This window comes from Papilio xuthus, unplaced genomic scaffold (assembly GCF_000836235.2).
Source record: "Papilio xuthus unplaced genomic scaffold, Pxut_1.1 DF827679.1, whole genome shotgun sequence".
Classification (NCBI taxonomy): Eukaryota; Metazoa; Arthropoda; class Insecta; order Lepidoptera; family Papilionidae; genus Papilio; species Papilio xuthus.
The window spans coordinates 5,368,736-5,396,316 of record NW_013530970.1 but is presented as its reverse complement, the minus strand read 5'-3'; the positions used below and the strand labels follow the sequence as shown (position 1 = coordinate 5,396,316).

At 34.2% G+C, this 27,581-nt stretch overlaps 3 protein-coding genes across 10 annotated transcripts; 2 read left to right on the top strand and 1 right to left on the bottom strand.

Annotated features, from left to right (window-relative positions):
* The first annotated feature begins 78 nt into the window (after positions 1 to 78).
* On the top strand, positions 79 to 26,233 carry Mk (mevalonate kinase). 2 transcript variants are annotated; one of them, XM_013312182.1, is made up of 10 exons: positions 79 to 159; positions 2,379 to 2,473; positions 3,911 to 4,237; positions 4,766 to 5,240; positions 5,655 to 5,881; positions 6,259 to 6,324; positions 6,695 to 6,822; positions 7,117 to 7,269; positions 13,171 to 13,178; positions 26,222 to 26,233. In XM_013312182.1, the coding sequence occupies exons 3-8, from the start codon at positions 4,118 to 4,120 to the stop codon at positions 7,259 to 7,261; spliced, it is 1,161 nt and encodes a 386-aa protein (XP_013167636.1). In that variant the 5' UTR covers positions 79 to 159; positions 2,379 to 2,473; positions 3,911 to 4,117; the 3' UTR covers positions 7,262 to 7,269; positions 13,171 to 13,178; positions 26,222 to 26,233.
* On the bottom strand, positions 10,709 to 24,436 carry LOC106117757 (two pore calcium channel protein 2). 6 transcript variants are annotated; one of them, XM_013312172.1, is made up of 17 exons: positions 24,334 to 24,436; positions 18,985 to 19,124; positions 18,534 to 18,698; positions 18,173 to 18,298; positions 17,701 to 17,881; positions 17,262 to 17,394; positions 17,087 to 17,186; positions 16,821 to 17,001; positions 16,099 to 16,311; positions 15,629 to 15,748; positions 15,294 to 15,462; positions 14,706 to 14,876; positions 13,334 to 13,529; positions 12,554 to 12,659; positions 12,074 to 12,180; positions 11,501 to 11,609; positions 10,709 to 11,118 (listed from the first exon to the last, which is right to left on the bottom strand). In XM_013312172.1, exons 1-17 carry the CDS (start codon positions 24,434 to 24,436, stop codon positions 11,009 to 11,011), a joined length of 2,430 nt encoding a protein of 809 aa, XP_013167626.1. In that variant the 3' UTR covers positions 10,709 to 11,008. The 6 variants fall into 6 exon arrangements, with proteins under 6 accessions (XP_013167626.1, XP_013167629.1, XP_013167630.1 ...); XM_013312175.1 differs by having other exon boundaries at positions 18,985 to 19,106; XM_013312176.1 differs by lacking the exon at positions 24,334 to 24,436 and adding an exon at positions 23,038 to 23,160.
* Positions 24,923 to 27,495, top strand: RpL6 (ribosomal protein L6). Of its 2 annotated transcripts, none has more exons than XM_013312184.1 (6): positions 24,923 to 25,008; positions 25,318 to 25,472; positions 25,551 to 25,702; positions 26,255 to 26,426; positions 26,821 to 27,006; positions 27,301 to 27,495. In XM_013312184.1, the coding sequence occupies exons 2-6, from the start codon at positions 25,323 to 25,325 to the stop codon at positions 27,460 to 27,462; spliced, it is 822 nt and encodes a 273-aa protein (XP_013167638.1). In that variant the 5' UTR covers positions 24,923 to 25,008; positions 25,318 to 25,322; the 3' UTR covers positions 27,463 to 27,495.
* The last annotated feature ends 86 nt before the right edge of the window (positions 27,496 to 27,581 follow it).

Here is a 27,581-nt window from a genome sequence, read left to right as displayed (position 1 = left end):
TAAAACGTTTTAATATTTTTTAAGAAACCATAAACCTTTAAAATTCTAAGAAATTTTATCTGTGTCTGTAAAGTTAACCTCCAACTTCCGCAAATTTCAGATGTCAAGAAGTGAAGAACTCCTTTGTACAAAGTACATATTTCGTTTATTTAACTAAAGGTAATTGAAATTTTTCTTTTTTGAAAAATATTTATCAGTAAAACGTAAAATATGGTGTACACTGAGGCATACATTAAAGAGAAATTGGTCAAGGAGTTGGAAGCCGTTCACGTTGTAAGTACAAACCAAAGAGCACCAACTGTCAAAACATCAATGAAAGATCTCCGCGATAAAGATTATTTTAATGCTTAAGCGTACGTGTTTTTAAATTGTGTAGTGCCATATTATTGTGGACGCGATGAGGAAGAATACAGATGGGTTTAGACTTTCTAAAGATTTTTTATTACCGGGTATACTTTTCGCTTTGGTGGTTCGATGGTGTGTCGCCGCGTATCCATATTCCGGCTATAAATCTCCGCCAATGTACGGTGATTTTGAAGCTCAAAGACATTGGCAGGAGATAACATTGCACACGCCACTAACGAAGTGGTATATAAACACGACTCATAACGATTTGGAATATTGGGGGTTAGACTACCCTCCGTTGACGGCGTATCATATGTTATTTATTGCTTATATTGCGGAATGGTTGGACCCGGAATCCGTGCGATTATTCGCCTCAAGAGGCTACGAGAATGAGAATCATAAAGAATTCATGAGATGGACTGTGTTTTTCAGTGATTTATATATTTATGTACCAGCTGCATTTTGTCTATGTATAGAGGCAGATAGAGTTAAGGTTAAAGGGGATAAAAATGTATTTAAACGGGTAGATATAGCTACTACTATACTCTTGTTATATCCAGGGTTAATATTAATAGATCATGGACATTTTCAATACAATTGTGTATCTTTGGGATTGTTTTTGGTGGCAATATTTTGTATTTTGGCTATAGAAAGTGATGTTTTAGCTTCCATATTCTTTATGATGGCAATCAATTATAAACAAATGGAATTGTATCATTCTCTGCCATTTTTCTTTTATCTTTTAAGAAAATGTTTTATAACTGTTGGACCTAAGATAAGAATCTTTAGTGTTATCGGTAACTTTAACAAATTGGCAGTTGTAGTAATTTGTAGTTTTGGAATGATTTACTATCCATTTCTGAGTTCATGGGATACTGTGTCCCATGTTATTTATAGAATGTTTCCACTAAAACGTGGAGTTTTTGAAGACAAAGTTTCGAATGTGTGGTGTTTTATTAATGTATTTATTAAGTTAAAATCAATTTATACAAATGAAATGATGGCAAAACTATGTCTGTTCACAACAACTCTAGCTGCGATGCCTTCTTGTTTAGACTTGTTTGTTAGGATTAATAAAAAGAAATTCATTTTATCCCTTATTAATGTATCATTAGCCTTCTTTTTATTTTCGTTCCAAGTTCATGAGAAGACTATTTTATTAGTTGCAATTCCTGTAGCTTTACATTTTTCGGAGGATCCGTTTATGTGCTTTTGGTTTTTGTTAGTGTCCAATTTTAGTATGCTACCGTTATTAATGAAAGATGGACTTCTATTGCCTTTTATAGCAACAACATTAATTTATATTTCCGTTTACAGTATAGCATTGAAAATGGCGAATAATACGTCAGGTCTATTTACATTTATAAATGCGAATAAAGTTTATAAAACGATACAAAAAGATAAAAGTAAAGATTCAATGTTTTTAAAAATTGTAAGTCATTACTTTTTCTTTTCTCTTGTAGGTATGGTATTTCTTACAATATGCCTGATATATGTAAAACCTCCTTTGATGTTTCCAGATCTTTATCCATTATTAATATCTGTATATTCGTGTTCACACTTTTTATTATTCTTTCTGTATTTCAATTATCAACAATTAATTTTACCAAAATGTGTGCCGTTCCCACATAAAGTGAAACAGAAATAATTGTATACAAAATATGTATTTGTCTATTTTGATTTGCTGTAATAAAATGATCAAATTTCAATTATGACTTTTTTCTTCTTTCCTACATAATGCCAGCGCTAACTTACATATAATATTACGAAATAAATAGTATGCATAACGAAAAGAATGGTAATAAAAATAACCCTGCTAATTTAAAATAGCACTCGCAAATTAATCAATCTTGAAAAAAAGAGGAAAGAAGAGATTTTCGTCTTATTTATTAAACGAAATTGTAAATAACTTCTGTGATGTATCAAAGTTAAAATTTTAACACTTTCAATGCCATTGAATTCACTTTTATTCAAAAAAAACCATTGTGTCATGGAGTGTGTTAAGTCACTATATTTTTTTAATTTATTGACAGGAAGTAACAGACGAGAGCGACGGCTGTGGCGCCAAATTCTCAGCTGTCATTGTGTCTGACAAGTTCCAAGGGAAGCCCTTACTTGCGCGTCATAGGTAATTTTTCTTTTTTTTTAATAACGGTAAATACAATCTTAAATATAATTCGCTTACTATGAAAAAAGTTACAAATTTTATGAGACTTCGACTAACAAAGGTAGAGGAGTCGTGTACGTGTAGTAGCGTATTGAAAAAGTGGTTTAAGAGACAAGAATGACTTTTAGGTTATATATTTATTTCGATTATATGAACTTATAATCTACGTCTTAATTAACGAAGTTGCGATATCAACCTTCATAATAATATGGAATAGATTAATATACAAGTGCTAAAAATGCCACATGATCTGAGGCGCAGTGCAGTGCGCAGTTCGTGTGGTTACTGTCTTTTTTCTGTTCAATACGCATGCGTGAAACACGTATCGAACGTAGCTTCAATTTATAGGAAGTCTGTGTTCGCGTTTCGGAAAAAATCGAGGTCGTATTATAATGAAGATATTGAATAAATAGGATTTGTAAATGTGCGTACTTTTCTATGTGGTATTGTGTGATTTTATATTGAGATGTTAATTTATCTTTTTTAATGCAAATCAGTGTGCGTTCCTACGGAAGTAATCTTTTCAATCATATTAGGTTGCTTTATTATTTTTAAGGGCATCGTGAGCCTATCTACGATCTAGATTTGGGGGATAGTAATATATTTTTTATTCTATAAAGAACGTATAACACGTGTTAAATTCCTTAATAAAATTCAGACTAGTTGTTTTTACGTTATCTATACAGGAATATACAGGGGATGCAGTAATATTAGTATTTCGTAGTAGTTTATTTATCTTTTTCGATTTTCTAGGTTAGGAAGTCAGCTGACCTTCCCTGACCTTCATTAGCGACGCCCATTATGATTTTAGTATATTTTTCTCTTTCTATTTAAAAATAAATACATTTATTTGACTGTAGCTTAAGATTTTTTTAACTATGATAATTAATCATATATCCATTCACTATTTTGCTCTAGTGATCTTTTAACTAATTGTAATCAATATCTGTCATGGATCTCGTTTACGAATTAATATACATTTTTTCCTAAACTTTTAACAATTTTGTACAACATAAACAGCTCTGTATTGTTATGTTAATGGACAAATATATGTTTTAAACGTCGTCCGCATACTCTTTTATGTCTTAAAATATGTACATCCGGTAAAGTGAGTTACTTTTGTTGCTATAATACAAATGCACAACAAATTGTTTTTTTATCAACAACCCGAGTTATTGCCATTTAACTTCAACTCGTACACATGTCTATACAATACGTAATTCAAAATAAAATTTGCTAAAACCTTCATACTCATTTTTACATTTTTAATTTGATCGCAACATTAGATAATAATTTCTTTAAGTTTAAGTGTAACTGGTTGCATAGAAATAATACTATTACTGGCTGAAAGAAAATTACCTCCGACAATAAAAAAAATAACCGTTATTTGTTCCGCAGGCTGGTAAACTCAGTACTGCAAGAGGAGTTGAAGACGATACACGCGTTCACACAGAAGACGCTAACAGTGGAACAGTGGAAACAACAGTCGTAAAAACTGTTTAGTATATTATAATAGAATTATTATAGACTCTGTGGTTTTCTTTAACCTTTAGTACCCGGTCAAGTTATTTGTGAGTGTGATAAAAAAAAAACCTGCCCGTAAAAATGGAAATTCTAGAAGTGTCAGCTCCAGGAAAAATAATCCTACATGGTGAACATTCTGTGATGTATGGAAAAACAGCTTTGGCAGTAAGTTTGGGAGTGAGATCTTCTGTTGTCCTCAGGGTAAATATTTTTTTTAGATTTCTTTTGAATGAAACACGCTGTGCTGTTTAACTTTTTATTTGACCTTCTTTATTATGCAGATTATGAGATAACAATAGATTATATAATAGAGATGTTTGTATGTGGTTAATAGTTAAAGAAAATAAAATATTGCTTAGTACTAGAAATACAAGGTTAACACTTTGTTAATTGATGAATCAGTGATGTGATGTTAGGATATAACGGTACTATAAATTTGCATTATTTTTTTAATTTTCCGTTGATTTCAAATTAAAAAAAATGTTTCGCTGTATATTTAATTTTATTTATTTACACGACATTTGACACAGTTCAAGTTAATATTTAGTTGAAGTACATAAAGTCTGTATGTCCGTAAGGCCGCGTTTGTTTCGGGTTACATCCGGAACGGCTTGACCGATTTTGACGGGACTAGGAGGGTAGCTAATGCACGCGGGTATATTAAATTCTGCGTTGACAAAGTCGGGCCACCACTAGTTCTTAATAAAATAATAATATTAACATTTTCAGCAACAAGAGCCTACAGGGTGTCCCGTAGTCCATGTCATATTTCCAAACATCGATTTAGACGAGTTATTGCCTTTAAAACCAATCGCGGAAATTTTCCCCGGCGAACCTGTTAGGGTGGACCACGAAGATTATATAAATAAAATAAATAACCTACTTTGCCGCATCCGTCCGAACTTCGAAGAACTCAAAGATACCCAGAAAAATTCTTTAAGAGCACTTTTGTATGCTTTAATAGGAATTTTTGGTACAACCAATTTGGATATAACGGATTTTACAATACAACTGAGTACAGACTTGACTGTCGGTGCTGGTACGGGCAGTTCCGCCTCGTTTGCGACATGCCTCTGTGGCGTGTTCGTCAAACTGGTGCAGCTGAAGACCACCGGCGAGATTCTTGATTTTAGCGAAGATGAGAAAAAATTGGTTTCCGGTTGGGCGTTTAATTGCGAGCGGATCATGCATGGCGCACCCTCTGGTAAGTTTTTATTTTTTTTCGTTATTAAAAATATGTACTTCTTTCGCGGACCTTTAGATATAACCTAACCTCATGAATGTAATTAAAGACACAGAAGATTGTTTTTCCAATAATTTAAACTATCCATCGGTTAAACTCTAGATGGAATATTCCAAAGAAATTTATTTTTCATATTTTTTAAAAGTTAAGCCTATTTTCATAATTGTATTCACATAGCTGTAATTTATATTACAAGCTGACAAATATGAAAGCGGCCAGCTGGATTCGTCAAAATAGCGTGACGACCGCTGCAATAGACATTAATTTTAAGAAGAAAATCAAATAGGCACAAAATAATAGGTTATATAGCCAGTCCATTTATTAGTCAATGCCATCACTAAATGGATGTGCTTACCGGAGTTATAACGTTCCCAGGCATAGACAATACGACGTGTACATTCGGGGCACTAGTATCATTCAAGAAGGGACAAGTGCCAGTGCTTCGTCCGAGCCCAGAGTTGCGCGTGTTGTTGGTGGACTCCGGGGTAACGCGTGAGACAAGCCGGCTGACTGCGGCTGTGGCGGAGCTACGCCAATGCTATTCCTCTGCAGTCGGTCATATCATGGAGGCAATGGATAATGTTGCTCTTACCGCTGAACAGGTGAGTGCAAGAACATAGGTGTAAACACTCTTAACATTGCTCTCTGGTGATGTTACATACCAGTTATTATAACTATAGTTATATTAGTTAAGTCTACAACACCGCTACAAATCGCTACTATCAGCACTAAAACGGTGGAAATCCAATAGGCACAATGTACTACGTCTTATAGCCAGTCCATTTATTAACTCTGATGTTTTTTATTTGTCACGTGTCTTCTGTGTTTACTGCTAGAGAGAACCATTCCAGCTAATGCTGACCGGACATTACGGTTGCACATGAGAAAACGTAAAAAATATCACTTGAAGTTCGACTGTTTGTTTGAGTTTGCCAGTTTAGATTCCTCGACAATTGTTTCTTTAAAATCTTTGTTCCAGCTGCTACAAAAATTGGTTCAACCGGAATCTGAAGAAGAAGTCCACGCCGCTTACAAACATTTGCATGTATGTATTTTATTCAATATTCATTTAGCAAAATTAATTATATAAAAATGTTATAGTAATACCATCATTATTTGACCTCTCTCCTGCAGAGGGTATATGGTAAGCTTAGACCTAATTTTTGTTCCTTTCCCATTCCACCCTTTTCTTATAAGGATGGGGAGAGGATGTGGGTTTGTGGAGGGGGACGCATATGAATGGGAACTTATTATATATTATGGGAACGCATATTCTCTTTTTGTGCGTCCCCTCCGACGTGTAAAGGTAGGCAACGCATCTTTGAGCAGCGGTCGCTTCGCTATTACGGCGAATTCTGTGGCCGCATGCTCGTTTACCACTTTATGATATAAAAATACTCTTTCTACACAACTAGGAGCTATGGGAGATGAACCACTGCCTGCTGGCGTCGCTGGGCGTGTCACATCCCGCGCTGGAGACCATCCGCGCCATCGCACACGAACATGGCCTCGCCTGCAAGCTCACCGGCGCCGGCGGTGGAGGGTAGGACGATAAAAAAGTTTACACATTTAAATGTCATTTAACCGACAAGGTTATCTGCCGGTGGGCATAAGTCAAACTAAATTATGACAACTCACTAGCGCCCCTGTCAATGTCAAAAATGTGACCCAAAATCCTTTCGTACTTAGCTGTCATCTTTTTTTTCTTTTATACCTTTTTATGCCTATGAAGGTTTTACATATTTTTGACAAACGCCTGGAACTCGCCTCGCCTCGCTGGCAGTATGTTTATATTTACTATTTGTTTGTTAAAAGAAAATAAACTTGTATTTTCCAGTAACGCGATTGTGTTGGTACCACCTCACACACAAGAGACTACAGTGACGTCATTGAAAACTACACTTGTAAGCAGAGGTTACAAAGTCGCTGACACTATAGTCGGTGGTCCCGGTGTCATCATTAATTATAAAACTCAACTTTAACATTTTTTTACATATTTTAAGTAGTGGCAGAATTGTAACATTCCTTTTGCCTAATTAAAAAGGTAAATGTCAAAATTGACGTTTAGGATACGTCAAATTTGATTTTTTTATTGTTGTGGAATTCTTATTGTGTGGCTCGAATAATTTATTTTATTAAAGCATTCCTTTTAGAATAGGATATTTGGAAAGTTTTTAGACTGGTTTTTAATATTTACTTGTAGGCTTTACAGGTTGTATGTAAGCATAATAATATACATATAAGCATAATAACGTAATAAATAATGCATTTGTGGATTTTCTGTTTTTTTTTTACCTACCTATCAATTTTTTGACGTCTCAAAAATTTGACATCTACCCACATTTTGTATTAATAAAACACAATTTGATTTCCTTTTTATTTATTATCTTCACAATGTTTAGACGCTGTTATATACTACAATTCGAAAAATTAGTAAATAAATTTTTCTTAAATACCTAAATGAATGTAATACTGTTTGATAAATTAACTTGATTAAAATAAATAAAAATTTCAAAAAATAATGATAATAAAATCGATAAATTAACAACAAAACTTTCGTCATATAAATTAATAAAGCACATATAGAGCTGCAAATTGGACTAAAGGCACTTCTCTTCTTACCAATACATATCAAAATTAGAAATGAAACCCTTGCAAAATAAACCATATTTTGTACTTGCCAAGAAGGAATGATCAAGGAATGTGATAGTAGAGATCGGTAACAAAATTAATAAAAAAAATAGCAAAATTTCTTACTTTGCTCGACAAAGAAGAAAAGAAAAAAAATATTTGTGGTTTTTGTATTTTACAAAAAGTAAATGTAATGACAAAATATTTAAAAACACAGTCATCTCTTTCATTTACTCTGAAAAAATCTGAGATAGCTATATGTAATGATAGTTCGTATATTTTGCAAGAATTTCATTTCTATATTAATTACATATTTATATGGCAACACACATTTTATCCAGCATCTAACTACATGTAAGTAATGGTCAATAAAATATCATAAAACTAAAAAAAAAAAGGAAAACTTACTCAAAATATACATACAGTATTGTAGTACCTACTGGTGATACAACTGGACATATTGTCATCTCTATCTATACCTTTGAAATAACAGAGATAAAAAATATACTTTTGTACAGGATAGACTAAAAAAAATATTATTATGAAACCTACAGAGTAATACACACTAATTTAAAAAAAATCTAATTTTGAAAAAAGAATTTAGAAACACCATAAAATTTTTGAAAAATTGGCAGTGAAGGGTTTAAACAAATTCAAACATAATATCTCTGTTATTCCTAAAATTGTGAAAATAGTCATTTTAATTTTAAATAATTGTAGATAAATTAATTAATGTTTTTGAGTAAATTTTGGTGTTAACTGCCTAACATTGAATTATTGTTATTTTTTTAACCTGGCAAGTTCACTATATAAGCATAAGCACCATTCATCTATCCCTAAGACTACAATATACATAATATCGATCTATTTACATGACCATATTTTACATTAGATCAAGTTCATACAATTTTTTTTTCATTAATCAATTAATAAAGTAATTTTTTTACTATATTTCAGAATAGGAAAATATAAATTCCTATTTACCAAGCTTCTATAGTACAGGAAATGAGTTTTAAGCTTGGTTAAACACTTTAAAAAAATAACAATTTGTTCTTTCCAGTCAATAAAAAACATAGAGACTTGAGAATGTTCTTTTTTTGAAGTTGGTTAAAAATGTCGCTACCTTTGACCCCTATATACTACTGGATAGGCTATAAGCTGTAACATTTTGTGCTCAATTGATTCTCAGTATTAGCCAATGCCGAAGGAAACATTCAAAAGCAGCAAAATCTCAGACAGCGATCAATCCAGTTTGTTTTAATAGAGATCAGTGGTGCCAACATAAAAAGCTACATCAAATTCAATTCTTTCTAATTGAAATAACACTTTTCTTTGTCTATATTTATCATCTACATCAAATGAGTCATATACCATGTAGTTACTCTAAAAAGGCTATGGTTTACCTTTAATTCAATTAAATCAATATTTTACATGTTATATCTAAATTATAAGATTCTATACCTAATATTGGTGTTAATATCATTGGTTTTAATTAGTAGCAAAAAATCTTTTATAATCGTTTCATTATTGCATTAAAAATAATAAAACGTAAAATTAAGTAAAGAAAATTTCACTAAAAAATGTACCCATTTACAATACAATTAAACCATAATCTCAATTTAAAAGGTGACTAAAATCTCATGTAAATTAATTTTTAAAATAAAACAATTTGATCAAGCCTTGCTTTTATATACTTCTATCACAGATGTTAAAAGTTCAGAGATAGCGAACCTTTATATATCAATATGACATTTTTCTAAAGAATTGCTCAATTAGTTTATAGAAATTCCATGAAATTTTTTTAACTTTGTGATTATTAGGAACATTTCGTAGCGTAGGAATGACTCGTGTTCGCTCCTCATATTATACCTACACACACTTTTTGTGGTGCCTAATCTATTTTGCGAAATTGACATGCCCAAAATATTTAGTCGCGTCATCGGTTCGCCATCTCTGTTAGTTATTATAATTTAGCTAAGCCTAAAGCATTATGAGTGTTATTAATTGCCTCTTTTAATTACTATCTACGTTTTAGTGAGTTCTACAAAAAAACAGCTTGTTTTGACTTGAGTGACACATGACATTGACACATTTTTTTTTTAATTTTATGACCCGGTAACATAGACCTTTAGGTCATTTCTTATTGACACATTGTCTTTGTGTTTTCAAAGAATATTTAAGGGATGATAAAGTATGTCAATACAAGTATTACTGCTGTCAAAAAGTTTATTGACAAACTTATATCACTTAGTGGACATAATTCAAAGTAAACTGCATTATTATAGTAGCGCCCTAGTCAATAAGTTTGTCGGACTTTATATAATTTACTGTGAATTTCTGAGACCGAAATCCCCGTTTAAACATATTGTCTATCTCTATTTTGTCAAAGTTAAGACAGGGATGATATGTTTTATACAGAGATTTTGGACTCTGAAACCAATGGTTAAATGTCTAAATTTGTGACTAATCAGTGGGTTAAGATAAAATGTCCTTCAACCAGAAATACAATATCCGCTACTAATAACTTTTAACTAATATTTATACATCACTAGCTGTCGCCCGCGACTCCGTTCGCGCGGGATTATAAATAGATCTTGCCTGATTCTCAGAACTACACAATATGCTAACAAAATTTCATGAGAATCGGTCAAGCCGTTTCGGAGGAGTGTGGGAACGAAAATTGTGACAAGAGAATTTTATATATAAGACGAATTTGCATTTTATTTCTATAACATAAATATTTTTATCATAATCCATACAAAAGAATAAATAAAGATTGTTTCTTGATTAAATTACCATTTCATTAATAAATTAATTATTTAATATATTAACTGTGTTTTTTTTAAGTAGTATATGTCAAACATGCACAAAACATATGTTTGACATTCGAAAAAAAAACAAACATCCATAGTTATATGGAAACATAACCTCAAAGTTTCAATATACATACCTGTATTCCTATTGAGTCACGGCAAACTAAATGTAAAAAAAAATCACTTGTCACTTTCACTAATCACGTCACCATCATCATATCATAAAGTCTTGTAAGCTTCCCAAAGAGGGAGAAGTCTGTTCCGTAAGGCAATTAGAAGCATGTCCTACAATTGGTAGCCGGGCCTTATCTGATGGTTGTCGCCATCAGGCTGCTGGATGAGAGGCGGCGCCAGCGGGTCCTCACTGGATGTCACCGTTGTTGATGGAGGCAAGTCTGGAAATTATACAAACAATTACAGTTAAGGGTAAAAATGACACACCAATTATGACATCTAACCATATCCTTTAACGATTAACTGTGGGTTTCTGAGTCACAAATCCCCGTTAAAATGTATTGCTATTTTTGTCTTGTGAAAACGTAAAAAAAATAACAATATGTTTTATACAGAGATTTTGGTATCACAAAATTCAGGGTAAGAATATTGAATTTTTTGGCAAATATGGAAGAAGAAATATCCATTCTGTGGTGTCCCCTACACTGTCGATTAAAATTAAGCATCGCATCAACAAATTCGGATGTCTATGGATAACGGTATTTTGGCAAATTCAAGTGGCCGTTACCTCAGTTGCCACCTTTGCTAAAAAAATATTTTTACCTTCGCTTTCATCTTCCTCTGACAACCACTTCAGTATATCAGCTTGGTACATACGTCGTTGGAGAACTTCTTTCGTACGCGGCCGGGAACCGATAAATGTTACGTCCACCTACAAAAATAATTACATATTAAAAACAAATTTATTTCATTTTATCATCAGCTATAAGTCCCCACCGAGGGGCTCGGAGCCTACCCTAACTTAGGGGTGACTAGGCTATAGTCAACCACGCTGGCCAAGTGCGGGTTGATTGACTTCACACATATCTTTGAATTTCTTCTCAGATATGTGCAGCATCACGATGTTTTCCTTCACCGTAAGAACGTCGGATAAATGTACATATGTAAATCGGAAATCGAAAAACACAATAATCTATGGCGGGATTAGAACCCAGGACCTGCAGATTGCAAGTCAAGTGCTTGACCCCTGAGCCACCGACGCTCTAAACGCTCTATTAAAAAAAAATACAAAATTGTAAAAAATAGGAACACGTACGCTTTATTTGAACCCAAATAGTATAAAATATACATATATATATATATATATATATATATATATATTATGTTTTAACTTACTCCTGGAGGTAAGAACGGTCTCAACTCATCAGCCAAGTCCCCGCTGACACCGAGCCGCTGCGCCTCCTCCCAGTTTGTATGGACTTCTTCGTGGAGTAATTTCTCCTCTATAATTAATAGTAATATAAAATTCCATTAAAATATGAAGTGTGTAGTTGAAATTTGTTAAAAATATTAAAGCTAATTTAAAAAATGCACACTAAAATCGCTCAATAGTTGCTATTGAACTTTTTACTGTGAGTTTCTGAAAACTAAATCTCTTTGTAAACATATCGTCATCCCTGTCATTATATTTGACAAAACGGAGATTTCTGTCTCAGAAACTCACAGTTAGTGAGTAAATCTGCATCAAACGTTAATTCAATGGTGTCCAGTGTGACGAACAACTAATTAAAAAAAATCTACTGAACTATTTTAGAAAAAATTACGATGTATCGAATGTTTTTTATTAATTAAAATTAATAATTTTATTTTACGTACCATCTCTTTTAGTAGTACTACGTTTGTACTGTATCCTAAATCTGAAGGCTTCCAACACGCTCGCCACCACGATTGTCAGCACAACCATTGTAAACAAATAAAATACCTGAGAAAAAAACAACAATTAATTAAGCACATAAATAACACAAAACAAAAAACAATAATTGTTAAAACCTCCATATATTTTTATACAGACATAGTATAACTAGCTGTCGTCCGCGACGAATAAAGAAAAAAACTTAATTAGTATAGCCTATATGTTCTTTCAGACTATGTTCTACATGCCTACCTACATTCAAGCGTTTTGAAGGTACCTTCAAAAAAAAAGAAACGAAGGTTATAGATGTATTCAAATATCTTGGCCGCTCAAGAACATCGGCGCTTTGCAGTGCTCTCTCCCTGCATCTTACCTTACACCTAAAATTGTATAGCGCACTCGCGCGAACTTAAGATCCGAAAAGATATCTGAAAACAAAAAGCAATTCCGCGTTTCGTCTGATGAGTGTGCGTCCCGGAGGCCTTATTTAGTCCTCTTTCCCTACCCACCCTTTATCTTTAAAGAAAAGGATGGGAAGTGGAAGTGGACTTTCCGGATGAGAGGATGCATGGAAAGGGAAAATATTTTCTTTCTGTTCATCCTCTCCACCGTCGATGAAAGGTAGGCAACGCATATGCATTTGGGTATGTCTATGGGCAACGGTCACTTCGCTATATCAGTGATTTCAGGTGGCTCGCTCGTTTGCCATCTTATAATATAAAAAAAAAACTACTATAATATACCATAAAGTACAGTCTGCTGAACTGTCCGGCGACTGTGGCGTACGCGTTCATCAGTATGAACCAGTTGTTGACCACCGTCAGCTCGAACAGCGACACGCCGCTCGTCAGAATGTTCTCGAAGTTGTTCAAGTAATAGTAACCAAGCGCTGTCGAACTGTTCTCCGAGTACTTATAGAAGTCCTCCACTGTTGTGTTACTGTAAAATATAATATAATTCGTTGAACAAAACAAAAACAACTTCAAGTACTCATTAAAATATTCAAACTTTCGTGAGACATTATACTAAACTGATATATAAACTAGTCGGTGCCGCCACCGGACGTATATACGTGAGTGTTTATATATCAGTTCAAGTAATCATGTAAATAAATAGCTATTACCCACGAGTCCGTTCGCTTGTAATTAAAAAAAAAACAAGAAGCCTATATGTCTTTACTGTTCAACATCTATGGCAAATATCAGCGAAATTTATACAGCCGTTGTAGAGATGCCTTCTAATACCATCCTATCTACCTAAACTAAGTAAGATGTATAGGTGATATCAAATATCTTGTCGGCTCGGAACATCACACAAGGTTCGCCGAACACAATATTAAGGCGCGGTTTCATTCGTCGGTAACTTGCATGCGAGAACTGTCAAGCTGACAGCTGTCCCGGACGACCAGATATCGCATGAAAGTGCGCTCTTACGTGTGGTAAAGCATAAAGTGATACAGGGAATTGAATTAGAGTAGATTCTTGTTAAATTTACTAAGATTTCTTGTACCAAGTAAGCTGTAGTCAATAGTCAGACAATAGTCCAGTGGTTCGCAAACTTGTTTTGTCTACTGCCAACTTTGAGAATATTTTTTTAGCGCCCCCATATTTTCACATATTTAAAAACCACTATAACTTCAAATTAAATTAATTATTGTGACCTATCTTTATATATATAATTCTTGTGTGTGTGTGTGTGTATGTGTGTATGTCACTGAACTTCTCTCAAACGACTGGTCCGATTTTGATGAAATTTTGTGTGTGTGTTCAAGGGGGGATCTGGGAATGCTTTAGATTCACAATTTTCATCAAATATTAACTTCATATTAATTTATTCAAATTAAAGACGTGTAGACGGGACAACGTCTGTCGGTCTAGTATATGTACCTATATTAACGGAGAATTCTAAAGGAAACTTTTACTATAACCCGCAACTTGAGACCTGCAGCGCCCACAAGGGGGCGTTATCGCTCACTTTGGGAAAGACTGCAATAGTCGAATGGCAGGATTCGAACTCTCGACCACATGATTATCCGTTAGGCTATTGGCGCTATGAGATTAGATAAATAGTAAAGGGAATAATACAAATATATAAGTAAATGAAATAAATACATACACGCAGCAGTTCTTAAGGTCGTATCCAGCGAAGAGCTCCATGCCGACGATCGCAAAGAAGTAGTACATGACGAGCATGACACAACCAGCAGATGACATCAGCGGGGACAACAACACCAGTGTACCGAACACGTCACGGTAACGCTTCTTCAGCTTGTAGAGACGCATCAAGCTAGACAAACATTGATATTACTCGGAGCTTGAGTTGGCACGTCGGACAAAGGAATGCCCTTGTTTTTGATGTGCCAACTTAAGTGCCACTGCATTTGAATTTTACTTATAGTCACTTATACTTATAGTTACTTACAGTCAATATGTCAAAACATGCTATAAAATAGTTTCAAAAATATTCTTTTAGACTTGGAGAAATAAACATATTGATATAACTGTTTTAAGGGTTCCGTACCTCAAAAGGAAAAAAACGGAACCCTTATAGGACCATTTTGTCTGTCCGTCAGTCTGTCGAGACCCTTTTTCTGAGCAACGTATGAAGGTATCAATCCGGGATTTATTTTAGGTAACGCACATCTAAAACACAATTAATAGAAATATTTACTACTAAATGAATGAATTACCAATGAATACTCACCGTAAAGGTCTGAATATAACAACAATGAATAGTTTAGGCGCGATACTGAGCAGCACCGCGCCCATAAGGGCGAGCAGCGTCACGCTCAGGTCGAACACGTTCCAGCCGCTCTCCAGGTACGCGGCCAGCCCGCTCGCCATCATGCGCAGGCACGCCTCCACTAGGAACACTGCACGAGGAACCACAATAAATCACATCTTACCATTCTAAACACCTAACTAAAATAAACACACTTTTCGAATAACTTGCCATAAATTTCATATTCTTAACACGTTAAAAATTGTTAGACCTAATTATTAATAGCTGAAATATAATGTGTATGTATGAATGTATACATGTGAGGAAGAGCCAGGTGTCCCAGGAGGCGCAGAGCAGACGCGCGCTGTCCTGCAGGTCTCCCGCCGCCTCGCACACGCGCAGCACCAAAGACACGCCGTTGCCGATTATCAACGCGTCTAAAAAAACACACGTACAAACTTTTTCCAAATCCAAATATATTTCAGACTAGCCCAACTCCGTCTGCGCTAGATTTAAGAAAACGTAATTAATAGCCTATGTATTATTTCAGACTATGTTCTACATGTATGCCAAATTTTACTAAAATCCATGCAACCTTTTGGGATATAAACTGTAACAAACATCCATCCATCCAAACATTCGCATTTATAATATTAGTAATAAGTAAAATAAGATTATGATAAGAACTCGAACTTATTCAAGACTGTGGTATATATTGGAATTTACTTACGACTGAAAGGAACTCGATCTTATGAACAATGTACAAATTATTAAAAAAAATACTTACATATAAGATATTCAAAGTATGGCCACCGTACTGCTGCAGCAGCGGCGCGGCCTAGCGGCTCGAGTGCAGAGGCAGAGTACCAGGGCGCGCGGCCTGACTGCGGCGCCCACCGCAGCGCGAACACCTCGTACACGTTCGCGAACTCCGCACGAGACAAGCCCCCGGACCCAGACTGGTTCAGCTGCTTGAACATCAGGTACACGTCCAGACCACCTGCAAAATTACATCAAATTAAGTAAACGGGTTAATTTCGATACGTGGCTATTATAATTCACTTTTTCTTTGTTTATTTGCATTGGATAGACTCCCAAACTACTTACCTAATTAAAAAAATCTTTCACTATAGAAAAGCAACACTATCACTGAGTGACATAGGCGGTCATTATTACTAGATTTTTTTTAATTCCGCACGGACAAAGTCGCGGTCAACTGCTTAGGTCAAATAAAGTGTAAAGATATTGTAAAGTGTATGTACAATTTGTCTATGGTTGCAATTTGGAACAAAATATACTATAAACTAAGAGTGGCTTTTTGAAGACCCGGGGTTTTTAGACATTATTAGTTAAAATCCTTTGTCGCGAATGGCGCGCTTTCGTTGCTACGTCATGTGTCAGAATGATTAGTGAGGGGACGTAAACGTCAACATTTTAGTAAGTCTAGTGTTGTGCCACACCGGCATAGTGTTGGATTTTCTTCCTAACAATTACGTATAGTGTTCTTACTATAATGTGGCGCATAATGTCGTATAAGTCCGGCGAAATGTCGCAGGCGTACAGCACGCGGCGCGCGGCGGGAAACCAACAATCGGAAAGCGCGACGTGCCGCCACGCGTCTGTGCAACAACAACGCCCGACATTTCTCGCGTTCTATACGCGTGAACGTCTCGTATACAACAGCTAACATCTAGAAACATACAATAAAACGGTTTATTACTTCATAATCTTTAAAATAGGAGGAATCTTTAGGTTATTTTCCGCCTGATACTTACCAAATTCATAAGCACGTAAAGTACTGTGATAATATATAGGATAAAGAAGACAGCGTACCACTTGGATTTAGCGTATGAAGGCATCATTACATCTGGGAAACTAAAAAGTAAAATATAATATAATCTATGTATAAATTCATAGAATTTCCAAATAACTTTGTTTTCGGTTACTTACTTGGCGGTTGTAAGTAGAACGAACATACTGACAAAAGAGTCGCTGATGGTCTTGAAGTGACCATTATCAATGTGTTCTGAGAACAAATAGAATCCTAGCAACGAATACGTCGCCACGAAGAACATTAGAAGACCTGGAATTAAAAAAAAAGGTTTAAACAATTTGTTACAACTACAGTCACTGCCGTGATTGCAAAACTGCATATTGTAAAACTTCGTGTTGTAAAATTTCCACAACCTTGTAAAATTATTTTGTAAAACTTACCTCTTTTCAGAGGGGTATGCTTTATGCATTCTCCGCGCCCCGGGAAGACGCGGTAGTTATGTGGGATTCTCTTTCGGATGGGAAGCATACCCACTAAGCCCCTCTGTGCCTCCTACGCATCATGGCGACGCCACGGGCACGCTTGCGCTTTCGTCCGCGACATTGTAAAACTCACCTAACATATCCAAAATAGGTGGCAATGATTGAAGTATCTGACGGATGAACCGTCTCACGCCGCCGCAATGCCGCGTGTCCACCAGGAAGATAGGTCGTAGCGCGCGCGTCACGCGGAAGTGAGACGACTGTCTGCATACAACTACTACCGCTTCTAACACCATTATTAGTAAAGTTATACCCTGGAAAGAACAAAGACGTATGTGAGAAAGGGACAAATATATGTAAGTTAATACGCTTCAGTAAGGATATCAATCCATCTCTTCTTAGGCCTAATGAAGAAAAGAGACAAGACAAAACACTGCTAAAATAACACTCAGGCAAAAATCACTGACTTCTATAAATGGACAGGCTATATGACATAGTGTTTTGTGCCTATTTGATTTTCGCTATTTGGATAACTTCGTGAAGCACTACATAAAAAATATTGCTTGGCAGCAGGATGCCCAAATCAATGTAATAGATTTTCTTACCTTAATCATAGTTCTTTTGTGTTTGAGAATAGTGCTCCAGCCTATCCATTTCAGTTTAAGGTGCAGTTCCACTCCGATTATAGTCAGAGCCAATAGCTCTATGGTACCGTGCGCCCATACTGGTAACTGAAATATTAACCAACATTATTTGATATTAATAATTATTGACTGACTATTGATTATTGTTTGAATTTAAGCAATAAAAAGTACGTAATAAATTCAAATAAATATCTTATTATTTTTGTAGTACCTACATTTTTCATACAAAGTTCAGGTGGCTGCTTACTTGTTTGCCATATTTTATTTCAAATAAAATCTAATCGATGGAAAGGATCAAATATTGGGTACAGTTGGACGTTACCTCAAAGGCTGGCACCGCTGGGTCCTCAGTGAATGCCAGCAGGATGAGCACAAGGGAAGCAAGGAGATCTAGGCCATGGTACCAAGGATTGTGTACGCGCAGGTACGCCGGTAACTCCTCAGGACTTGACGGGTGAGAATCGAATTTCTCGTTGTTTAAGCCTTCCTGAAAAAAAAACATAGTATATATCTCATTTTCTATGAATTTGCAAGTGGCCGTCCATTTGGGATTAAGAAAATTGGTGAAGACTCTTATATTTCGATCGAATTTATTCACAAAATAAGACTAAGGTGCTATAACTGGGGCGCTGGACATTAATCACAGTGTAAGCAATTAAATATTACTTTTATAAATTGCCAGCGTTCACCATTTATCCATCTTCAAAGTGAGGTCTTCAAGGGCCCAATAGAACCTCTTTGCGTCCATAGCCCGTTATAGTTTTAAATCTAACCTCTAAATATATGGCAGCCTCATGGTAGTTCATCTCCCAGTGCTCGTCCTCTGACATCTGTAGACCGGTGTGCAGCGAAGACCGGCTGCCCATGTCCAGTGAGCCCGCCTCGCCAGCGCCATCTGTGCCCGCCCGTGTGTCTTATAACAAACATCGAATATATTGTACTTGTTCTCTTTCTAACCAAAGATGTTAGAACAAGATAGCAATAGTTAAAGTTGAAGTATTAAAATCGGACTTCAAGTTCACTTTTAGTCGCGAGTACACGCTATTTTAAAGTCACAAATATCCAATATTGTTATGTTAATATGAGATCTGCGCTTATTCTGGAAAATTCTAACTAAAGGCAAATTAAATAAGATAATATAACATTAAAATCACCAATAAAATCTGTAAAGGTAGAATAAACTCTTCGCGGTACTGCATTTTTCACTGAATCCAAGAGTTTATCGAAACGTCGCATCATAACTTACTTCAACAGGTAAAATAACGTATAATTAATAATTAATTTAATATAAAACACGTCTACACACGGGAACATAAGCGTCACACGATCGAGATATTCCCGCGAATACTGCAATAGATACGACGTACGGTCCGCAAAAACTGAACATTAAACTTTGCTAGATCACGTAAAGACTTAAAACATATAATTTTATTTGAATAAGCACAACCCTTCTCTTTTAAGATTGTCACTTTTAGAGAAGATAAACGCCTGTTCATGCTATCCGTTGAAACGATTGAGGTCTACAAATTGAATTTCCAAATTGAATTATTAAAAATTTTCGTACAAAACATATCGTCATTTTTGCGAACACAGAGATGACAAAATTAAACGGAGATTTTGGTCTCACAAACCCATGGATAATAATCTTCGTAGACTATTTAATTTCCGGCAATTCGTCTGTTCGTTTGAAAATGAAAATTCCCAGTCATATTCATTTCAATCGGACTATTTATTTCTAATCCAGCCATTAAAAATATTAAACGAATCCATTATATTGAATTTGCCAACCGTACCGTTTGTTTAGTTACAAGTGGCTATAGATTTTATCAACTCTGTAAACATTTGAACTGTTTGTCACTTTGCATTTTTCTACCTCCGTAAATTAAGTCAAGGTTGGTAGCTACGAAATTCAGACGAAACTATCGATTTTTTAATAAAATCTCTAAAGTATGTCATCATATTTTAGGCCATTTTTATGATAATATTGCTTGTACGGCAAAACATATCTACGGCAAAACGTATCTTGACGCCGTGAGTTGATGCTTCAAACCTAAACCTCAAAAAAAGGAGACTAAATACGTCATTATTTTAATAGCAAATTAATTATACGCTATTAAACTTAATAACTGTTTTGTTTACGTGATACTGTTATCACTATGCCCCTATGATTTTAATTATCCATTTATTGCACAAACTTACAATCGTAGAACACTGATTAGGTTACAGTAAAATACTTGTAAACAAATTTTGTCTAAGATAAATAGAACCAAATGCAAATGGCTCTTAAATAGTAGAAGTTTAGGATAGTAAAATTTATGTTAAGGCGCCTACTAAATTCGTTACTGCAAAATTTCTGTACAACGTTATTGATCGTATTTGTGCTGTCGGAGGAAATACGAATATTTTGATAGGGCTTCTGGTTTCATTTGTGGCAGTCGCCGGTCGCATGTCGCCGGGGCTTTATTACCCGAGACATCATTTTAATTGGCTTCGCTCTTTTATAAGCTGTTGACTTTATTGAGGACAATAGTTCGCATTTGTTTATTCAAATAAGCACGTAAATATTTTAATTACATAGTAAAAAATATTATCTTTAGACATATTTCATCAAATCTCATCAACTAAAATGAATGAATTTGAAGTGCACTGAATTATATAACATCATGTATTTGCTTTGCCAGATGTCGTTGCGGCAATTTCATAAATTGCGAGTTCCAATTTGCGAACTGGTAACGTCAAAGTGGACTACAAAATACAATTTTGGCGGGAAGAATTTCATCACGTTCTAATTGTTCCCTCCAGTTTCTATGTCAGTGATGACAACATTATTAACTCAAAGATTGCGATCAATTTTACAATGGCAAGGCTAATGAGGATGAAAGCTTTTTTTAATGCTGAATTTTTATCGAACTATACATTTGAAATTAACGTGAAAACTTTTTTTAACTAGTCATTAGCACAAAATAAAAGGCTAAAAGAGAACTAATAAGGTAATTCTATAAGGTATAAGAAGATAATCTATTATTAAATCAATTCAAAGTTTACTTTCATACGATTCTGCTGTTATACAAAGAAAAAATTATAATCTGCAAGGTTTCAAGGAAGTTAACGTGACCATAACAATTAAATGTAAGCTTCGTATTAGTTTTTAAATATATTTAAGTCGAAGCCGTAACCGATTCGTGTGACTTGCGTGCGACGATTTAACACAATAATTCAGCACGCCTGTAAACAATAAGTTGTTCACGCTACATAATCACAAATCAGTCAGGTTTGAAGTTGATGTATTGACCAAAACTAAACGTGACTCATGACTCATGAGTATTAAAAAGCATGACAACGAATTGCGGAAATACGAACATTTTCCTGCAACAATTTCTTAAGGTGTAACAACTTCGGGAATATGCTAAAGTTTCGATTGATTAATATATTTGTATTCACAGTATATTTGCAATTTTAATATTTATAATTGAATGCAATCATGCAAAATTAATCATATTTGCAGTGTCAACATTCGCGCCATCTTTCGAACTTTAATTTAGATAAAACTAGCTGTCGCCCGCGTGGATATATAAAAAAAATTAATATATAGATAACATAAACATATAGGATTAAGGACAAACAGATGAAATATTTTATACCTTAAATGTATAATTTATAAAAGAGCCTTTCGTTAAAAAAATTGTATAATGACGTAATTTACTATCTGATTACTATCAATTATGTATTCAATAAATCTTTTGATAACATCTAATAAAAGTTAAACTAGGTCGAGTAACTTAATTTGCAGAAATTTTTTATCTGTACGATTTCTATGCGTAGTATCGATCTACCAAATAATTAACCTCAAATGTTTATTAATAATAATTTTTACAATTTTGTTGAAAGAATTAAAATTTATAGTAATTAAAAAAAGGGTTTCAGAAAAAGATGCCAATGGAAGGCTACAAACTAGGTAATAATTTCAAGATTACAGCCCGCATTTACATTTTACACAACTGTCGTGGATCGTAACCTTGATTGTTGCTTTCAAATGATTTAATTTTAAATTCAATAACCGTTCGTGTTGCACACTAAGCATGCAAGGTATTCGTACACTAAAACAATAAGAATCTCGTTGACTTGCAAATTTCTCACTGACATATCACGACCTATATGGCGACAAATTTTTTGTTGTCTTGAAAAAACCCTAAACCATTTAATCTCTCCACCTTTTACTACAAAAAAAAATAACGACCATAGACTGTCTAAATTCTATTGTCCATTCTACATGTCTACAATTGTTTAGAAACGAGGTGATCAAATAGAAATTTAAGAGATGTTAGAAAGAGGTCTGTCTAAATTTTGCAATTTATAAAAATATAAACCACCTCATTCGTCATTAACCACTGTGGATAATGACTTATATATAGTTATAATCTATCATAAAGGCAAAAGTTTAGTATATGAATATGTCTGCGTGTTGCCGTGAGATCTAACCTTACATTGTTCTTATTATAAATGCATTTCATCAGATAACAGAAAATTACACATGGAGCTCTTTGTTTATTCAAATGTTGGTACACTATTCAACACATATACCTAAAAAGTGTTCTAAATTTAAAGTTAATTGTATTAGAATATTACTGGCATTATCATTTACAAAGACACCATAAAGAATAAAAAACAAATTAAATGAAGGATCTGGAAAAAAGATTTGATTTTTATTATATACATATTTGACCTAATTTACTAACTACTATGAACAAAACACCCAACATCTTACAGCAAATATGCTTAGGTAAATAGGAAAATAACTTATAAGCTTTAAAATGTATAAAACTTACATGATTTCACTTGATACCATTGATCTCTAAAATAATCCAAAACTTTATTTGAATGTGCAACAAAGTTGTACATTTTCATATAAACATTAAAATGATTATAAATTCTTTGAGATACTACAGAACTCGGAAAACACCAGTATACTGTCACTGATAAGATATATGAAGCTATATTGATTTATACATATACATGCTGGAACATAAAGTACGGGAAAAATAATAGATAAAAAACTTCTTTGAAGATTATTTTCAATCAGTTTTTTTTAAGAAAATTTTATCAAAGCTATGGTATGGTATTGGAATGTTATTTATCATATTAATTTATTAAGTTTAAAAACATACATCTTATGTTATTTTAATTTATTGTGTGTAGAAAGCAAATAAATACAACTTGATAGATATTGTAATGAGATTAACCATGGGTTGCAAATTGAAATAATTTATAATTATAGCTATTTTCTGAAACTGATAAAAGATAATTTTTCCTGCAAATTACACAATTAAAATAACATAACAGACATTGGTATACTCAAATAAATAACTAAGAAAGATTGATCACCCCTGCTAACTTATCTCTTATCAATAGTGCCAATGATTAAATTGATAATGGACCAGACCGATTGGCAAAACCTATATTATATGTTACACTGAATGAACACATACATAGGTAAGATACATAAATATAAGGACATATGTTTAATTTATTAAATACTTTGCTACAGTAAATTAAAAGAAATTAGTTAGATTGTAATGACATTATTTACCATAATAACTTTGAAACAAATTAGAATTGTTTTTGTTAAAAAAAAAACGAGCAATAAATCAGCTGAAGCAATGTACAGAAGTCCTGACCTACATCAATCCATACGACGCCGGCTACAAGCAGATTTAAGTAGAAAAAAGTAAATTTTAATCTATACATGTTATAGAGGTATAAATAAGTGCAAATACTAATTTTAGCAGCATGCAAAGCCAAAGATTATGATCATGCAGATCGCTGATTGACAGATCTAACGGTACTCAAAGAATTAGGTCGAGTTGTTCAATTTATTGTTTAGTTTAGTATATTACATAGGTTGATGTTAAAGGCGCTTATGACTCATCACTGCGTCACTGAACCTTTTAAGGTTTTAGATTACGACAGATATTGATTTTATTCGGTATACGGATGCTACTACGGAAATTACAGGTGAAAATTAAACAAAATGTTAAATGCATTACAAAATGTATTGTTAAAAACAAAAGCGTACATATATCTTGCGGCTACTGTGCTTAGAAAAAAAATAGCTTCTCCTTTACTTGTGACGTTTGAGCCGTAATTGTTGATGCTGGTGTTTGCGAAATCATCACTAAACCTTTTATATCCGTCGGACGGTGAAGACGGGCTCCTCAAAGAAGCCATTTTTTCAAACTGATTGTGATTGACATTGACGTCAATTTCGTAAGCTGACATTCACCACTTCAAATCAATGTGACATTGACACTTATTGTTTTCGTTTGTAAAATCAGGCAACACTAAACACCATAGATAAAACCATTAGGAAGTTTGTCCCACTTTATTCAATTGAATGTGTTTGAATCGGGAAAAAGATATCAAATATTTGGTTTCCGTGCATTTCGACTAGCCTATGCATAAAACATAACAAACGTTAGCTAAATTGCCTATCTTTCCATAGTTTTCATTTACATTAGCTCGTCATTCTAATGTAAGTGATAATCATATCTAAATCGTTCTAAACTTATCGATGTTTAGAATCATTGGGAAGAAAAGTCTGAGAAAAACCATCTTTGAATTAAGATAATTATTTTTTGTAAAGATTCTGCCATTTTTCCTTATTAAATTTTTATTGATGGCATCACAACTTAACCATAGAGATTGACATCTGTGTCAAATTCTTTTTCTTGATCCCGGTTCTAATGTGAGTTGGTGTTGTTTTGGTTATAAATAAATCCAAAGGAATTGACTTGAAATAAGTAAAGTTATTGCAATAAACGTTTAAAATAAAAAGTTTGTTTCATCAACAAGTGATAGGATACCATATTTCTCGTTAATTTATTGTTTTTATAAATATTATTGTATCTAAAGTTGACGTTCGACTATGTGATCGTATTGATTCAGTGCAAATAGTTATTTATATTTTTGATGTTATTGCGACAGAGTAAATCACATATTCTTTCGAAAGTGGATGTTCAACTTGTTTCTGAAACAATGATAAGAAAATTAGTAACCTATCTTATGAACTCGGGTGTTGTGATATTTGAGGTTGTTTGTCTTATGTGCAGATCAAATGGCTCCACCGAAGCCCAAAGAGGTGGCCAAGGCGCCTGCAGCGCCTGTTGGCAAGGTCGCGAAGAAGCCTAAATTCGGCGTACCGAGGAATTATAATTTGGGCAATGGGGTTGTTCGTTTTTCCAAGACTAAAATGTTCCACAAGAAGGTGTGTATTAACATAACTTTATTATATTTAATAAATAGTGTTTATTATATTATTTTACGAATATATCGTCGATTCCAGGCCAAGTACAAGTTCATTGGCAAGAAAAACCCAAAGGCAGAAAAGCCTAAGAAGCCCACAGTGGTGGTTAAGCAAATAGGGGGTGAGAAGAATGGTGGGACTCGTACAGTTCTTCTGCGCCGCAGAAAATCATTCTACCCCACTCAAGACAAGTTAGTATAATTTTTATTCAGATTTTTTGTATTGCTTTGTAGTAGAAAAGATTGATATTGATAAACAAACAAAACTGTCACAATTAGTGAACAAGGTTATAAAATCAATGAAAACACAAACTGTAAATTCTTTTATTAGTAGTAATGATACTTAAAAAAAGCAACTATAATAAATTAAGTTTTGTGACATATTTACTATAATAATTAAACCTTCACCAGATTTGATATTAAATAGAATTTGTATTTAACAATTTTTTAAATGGATACATGCTCACTGTAATACCACTCATGAGTATTTCATAGAAATTCAAAGATATATATGTAGTCAACTGACCCGCACTTGGCCAGCATGTTTGACTATGGACTAGTCACCCCTAATTAATTCTATGATTAATGTAAAATACATAAACCGGACTAAGCAAGTATGGCCAAGCTTTATTTGAGAAGTCTCAGGTATGGGCAGTTACAATCATTTTGCCAACTATAATTACGAGCCACCAAGATGTTTGAAAGCCTTACTTTTACATCTTTCATCATTTTATATGACTACAGGATCACCACTCGCTCTCACCATAAGACGTTCAGCAAACATGTGCGCCGGACCAGGCCGAACCTAACGGTCGGTACAGTGTGCATTTTGCTGGCTGGTCGGCATGCGGGTAAGCGCGTCGTACTCGTCGGCGTGCTGCCTAGCGGCCTGCTGCTCGTGACTGGACCTTTTGCTGTTAGTATTTCCTCATGTTTCATTACGATTTTATATGACGTAAACTTAAAAAAAATTACGCACTGAATGTCTGCAAACTTCAACTTCAAAAAAAGGAACTCATTAATGTTATTTAGCATAAAGAAAATTTGCAAAAAAGAAATCAAGAGGCTATAGTTGTTTGGTCTTATAAAAAAAAACTTCAACTTCCGAACCCTTTATGCAGTCAAATTACTGAATAACCAAAAAACCTTTATAAGAGAGTTATTGTCTAGCCTCAATAGACAACCTCCATAAGCGAGAAACGTGTAATAAAATATCGCAATCCCTTGGACTCTAGTTTGTCCAGATTCAACTTTAGTTGTAAAAAATAAATGATTTTCATTATGGTTAATCAAAATATTGTAATTTCCAGTTCAACTCGTGTCCGCTGCGTCGCATCCCTCAGCGCTATGTGATCAGCACTTCCACGAAGGTGGACCTGGGTGACTTCAAGTTGCCCGCTCACCTTGACGATGATTACTTCAAGAAGAACAAGAAGAGCACTAAGCGCAGCGTTAAGCGCAAGGAGGGAGAGGACATATTCGCGAGCAAAAAGGAGGTAAGCAGTAATAGTAATGTTGTATGTAAAGTGCAAGGCAACTATAAAAATAGACTTGTGTATCCACATTGGTATAAAAATGTTATGTATTTCAAGAACATAGAGATGTATATGTTTTATACATGTTTTTTTGGCTGTGGAAACGTATGTATTTGAATTTATGGTAAAATAAATATCTTGGATATGTCATTGAAACCTCCTATTTAAATTAACTTTTAATCAGTGTAAATCTTGACAAATTTCTGTTCAACTAAGTTAATTTCATCTTATTAATGTATTTGTGTCATGTTTCAGAAATACGTTCCATCGGAGCAGAGGAAAGCTGACCAGAAGTCGGTTGACGAAGCAGTCATCAAGGCAATCGGTTTGAGGGCTGACAAGAAGCTGCTGCGCGGATACCTCAGGTCGGCGTTCGGGCTGCGCTCCAGCCAGTACCCGCACAGAATGTGCTTCTAGATGTAGGCCTCAATAAAATATAACAAAAGAGAATTATGTTTTATTTAACAAATACTCCTTCCCACAAACTGTTATTTAAGAATATTGATTAGAGATATAAGAGAACAGTGATTTTAGTA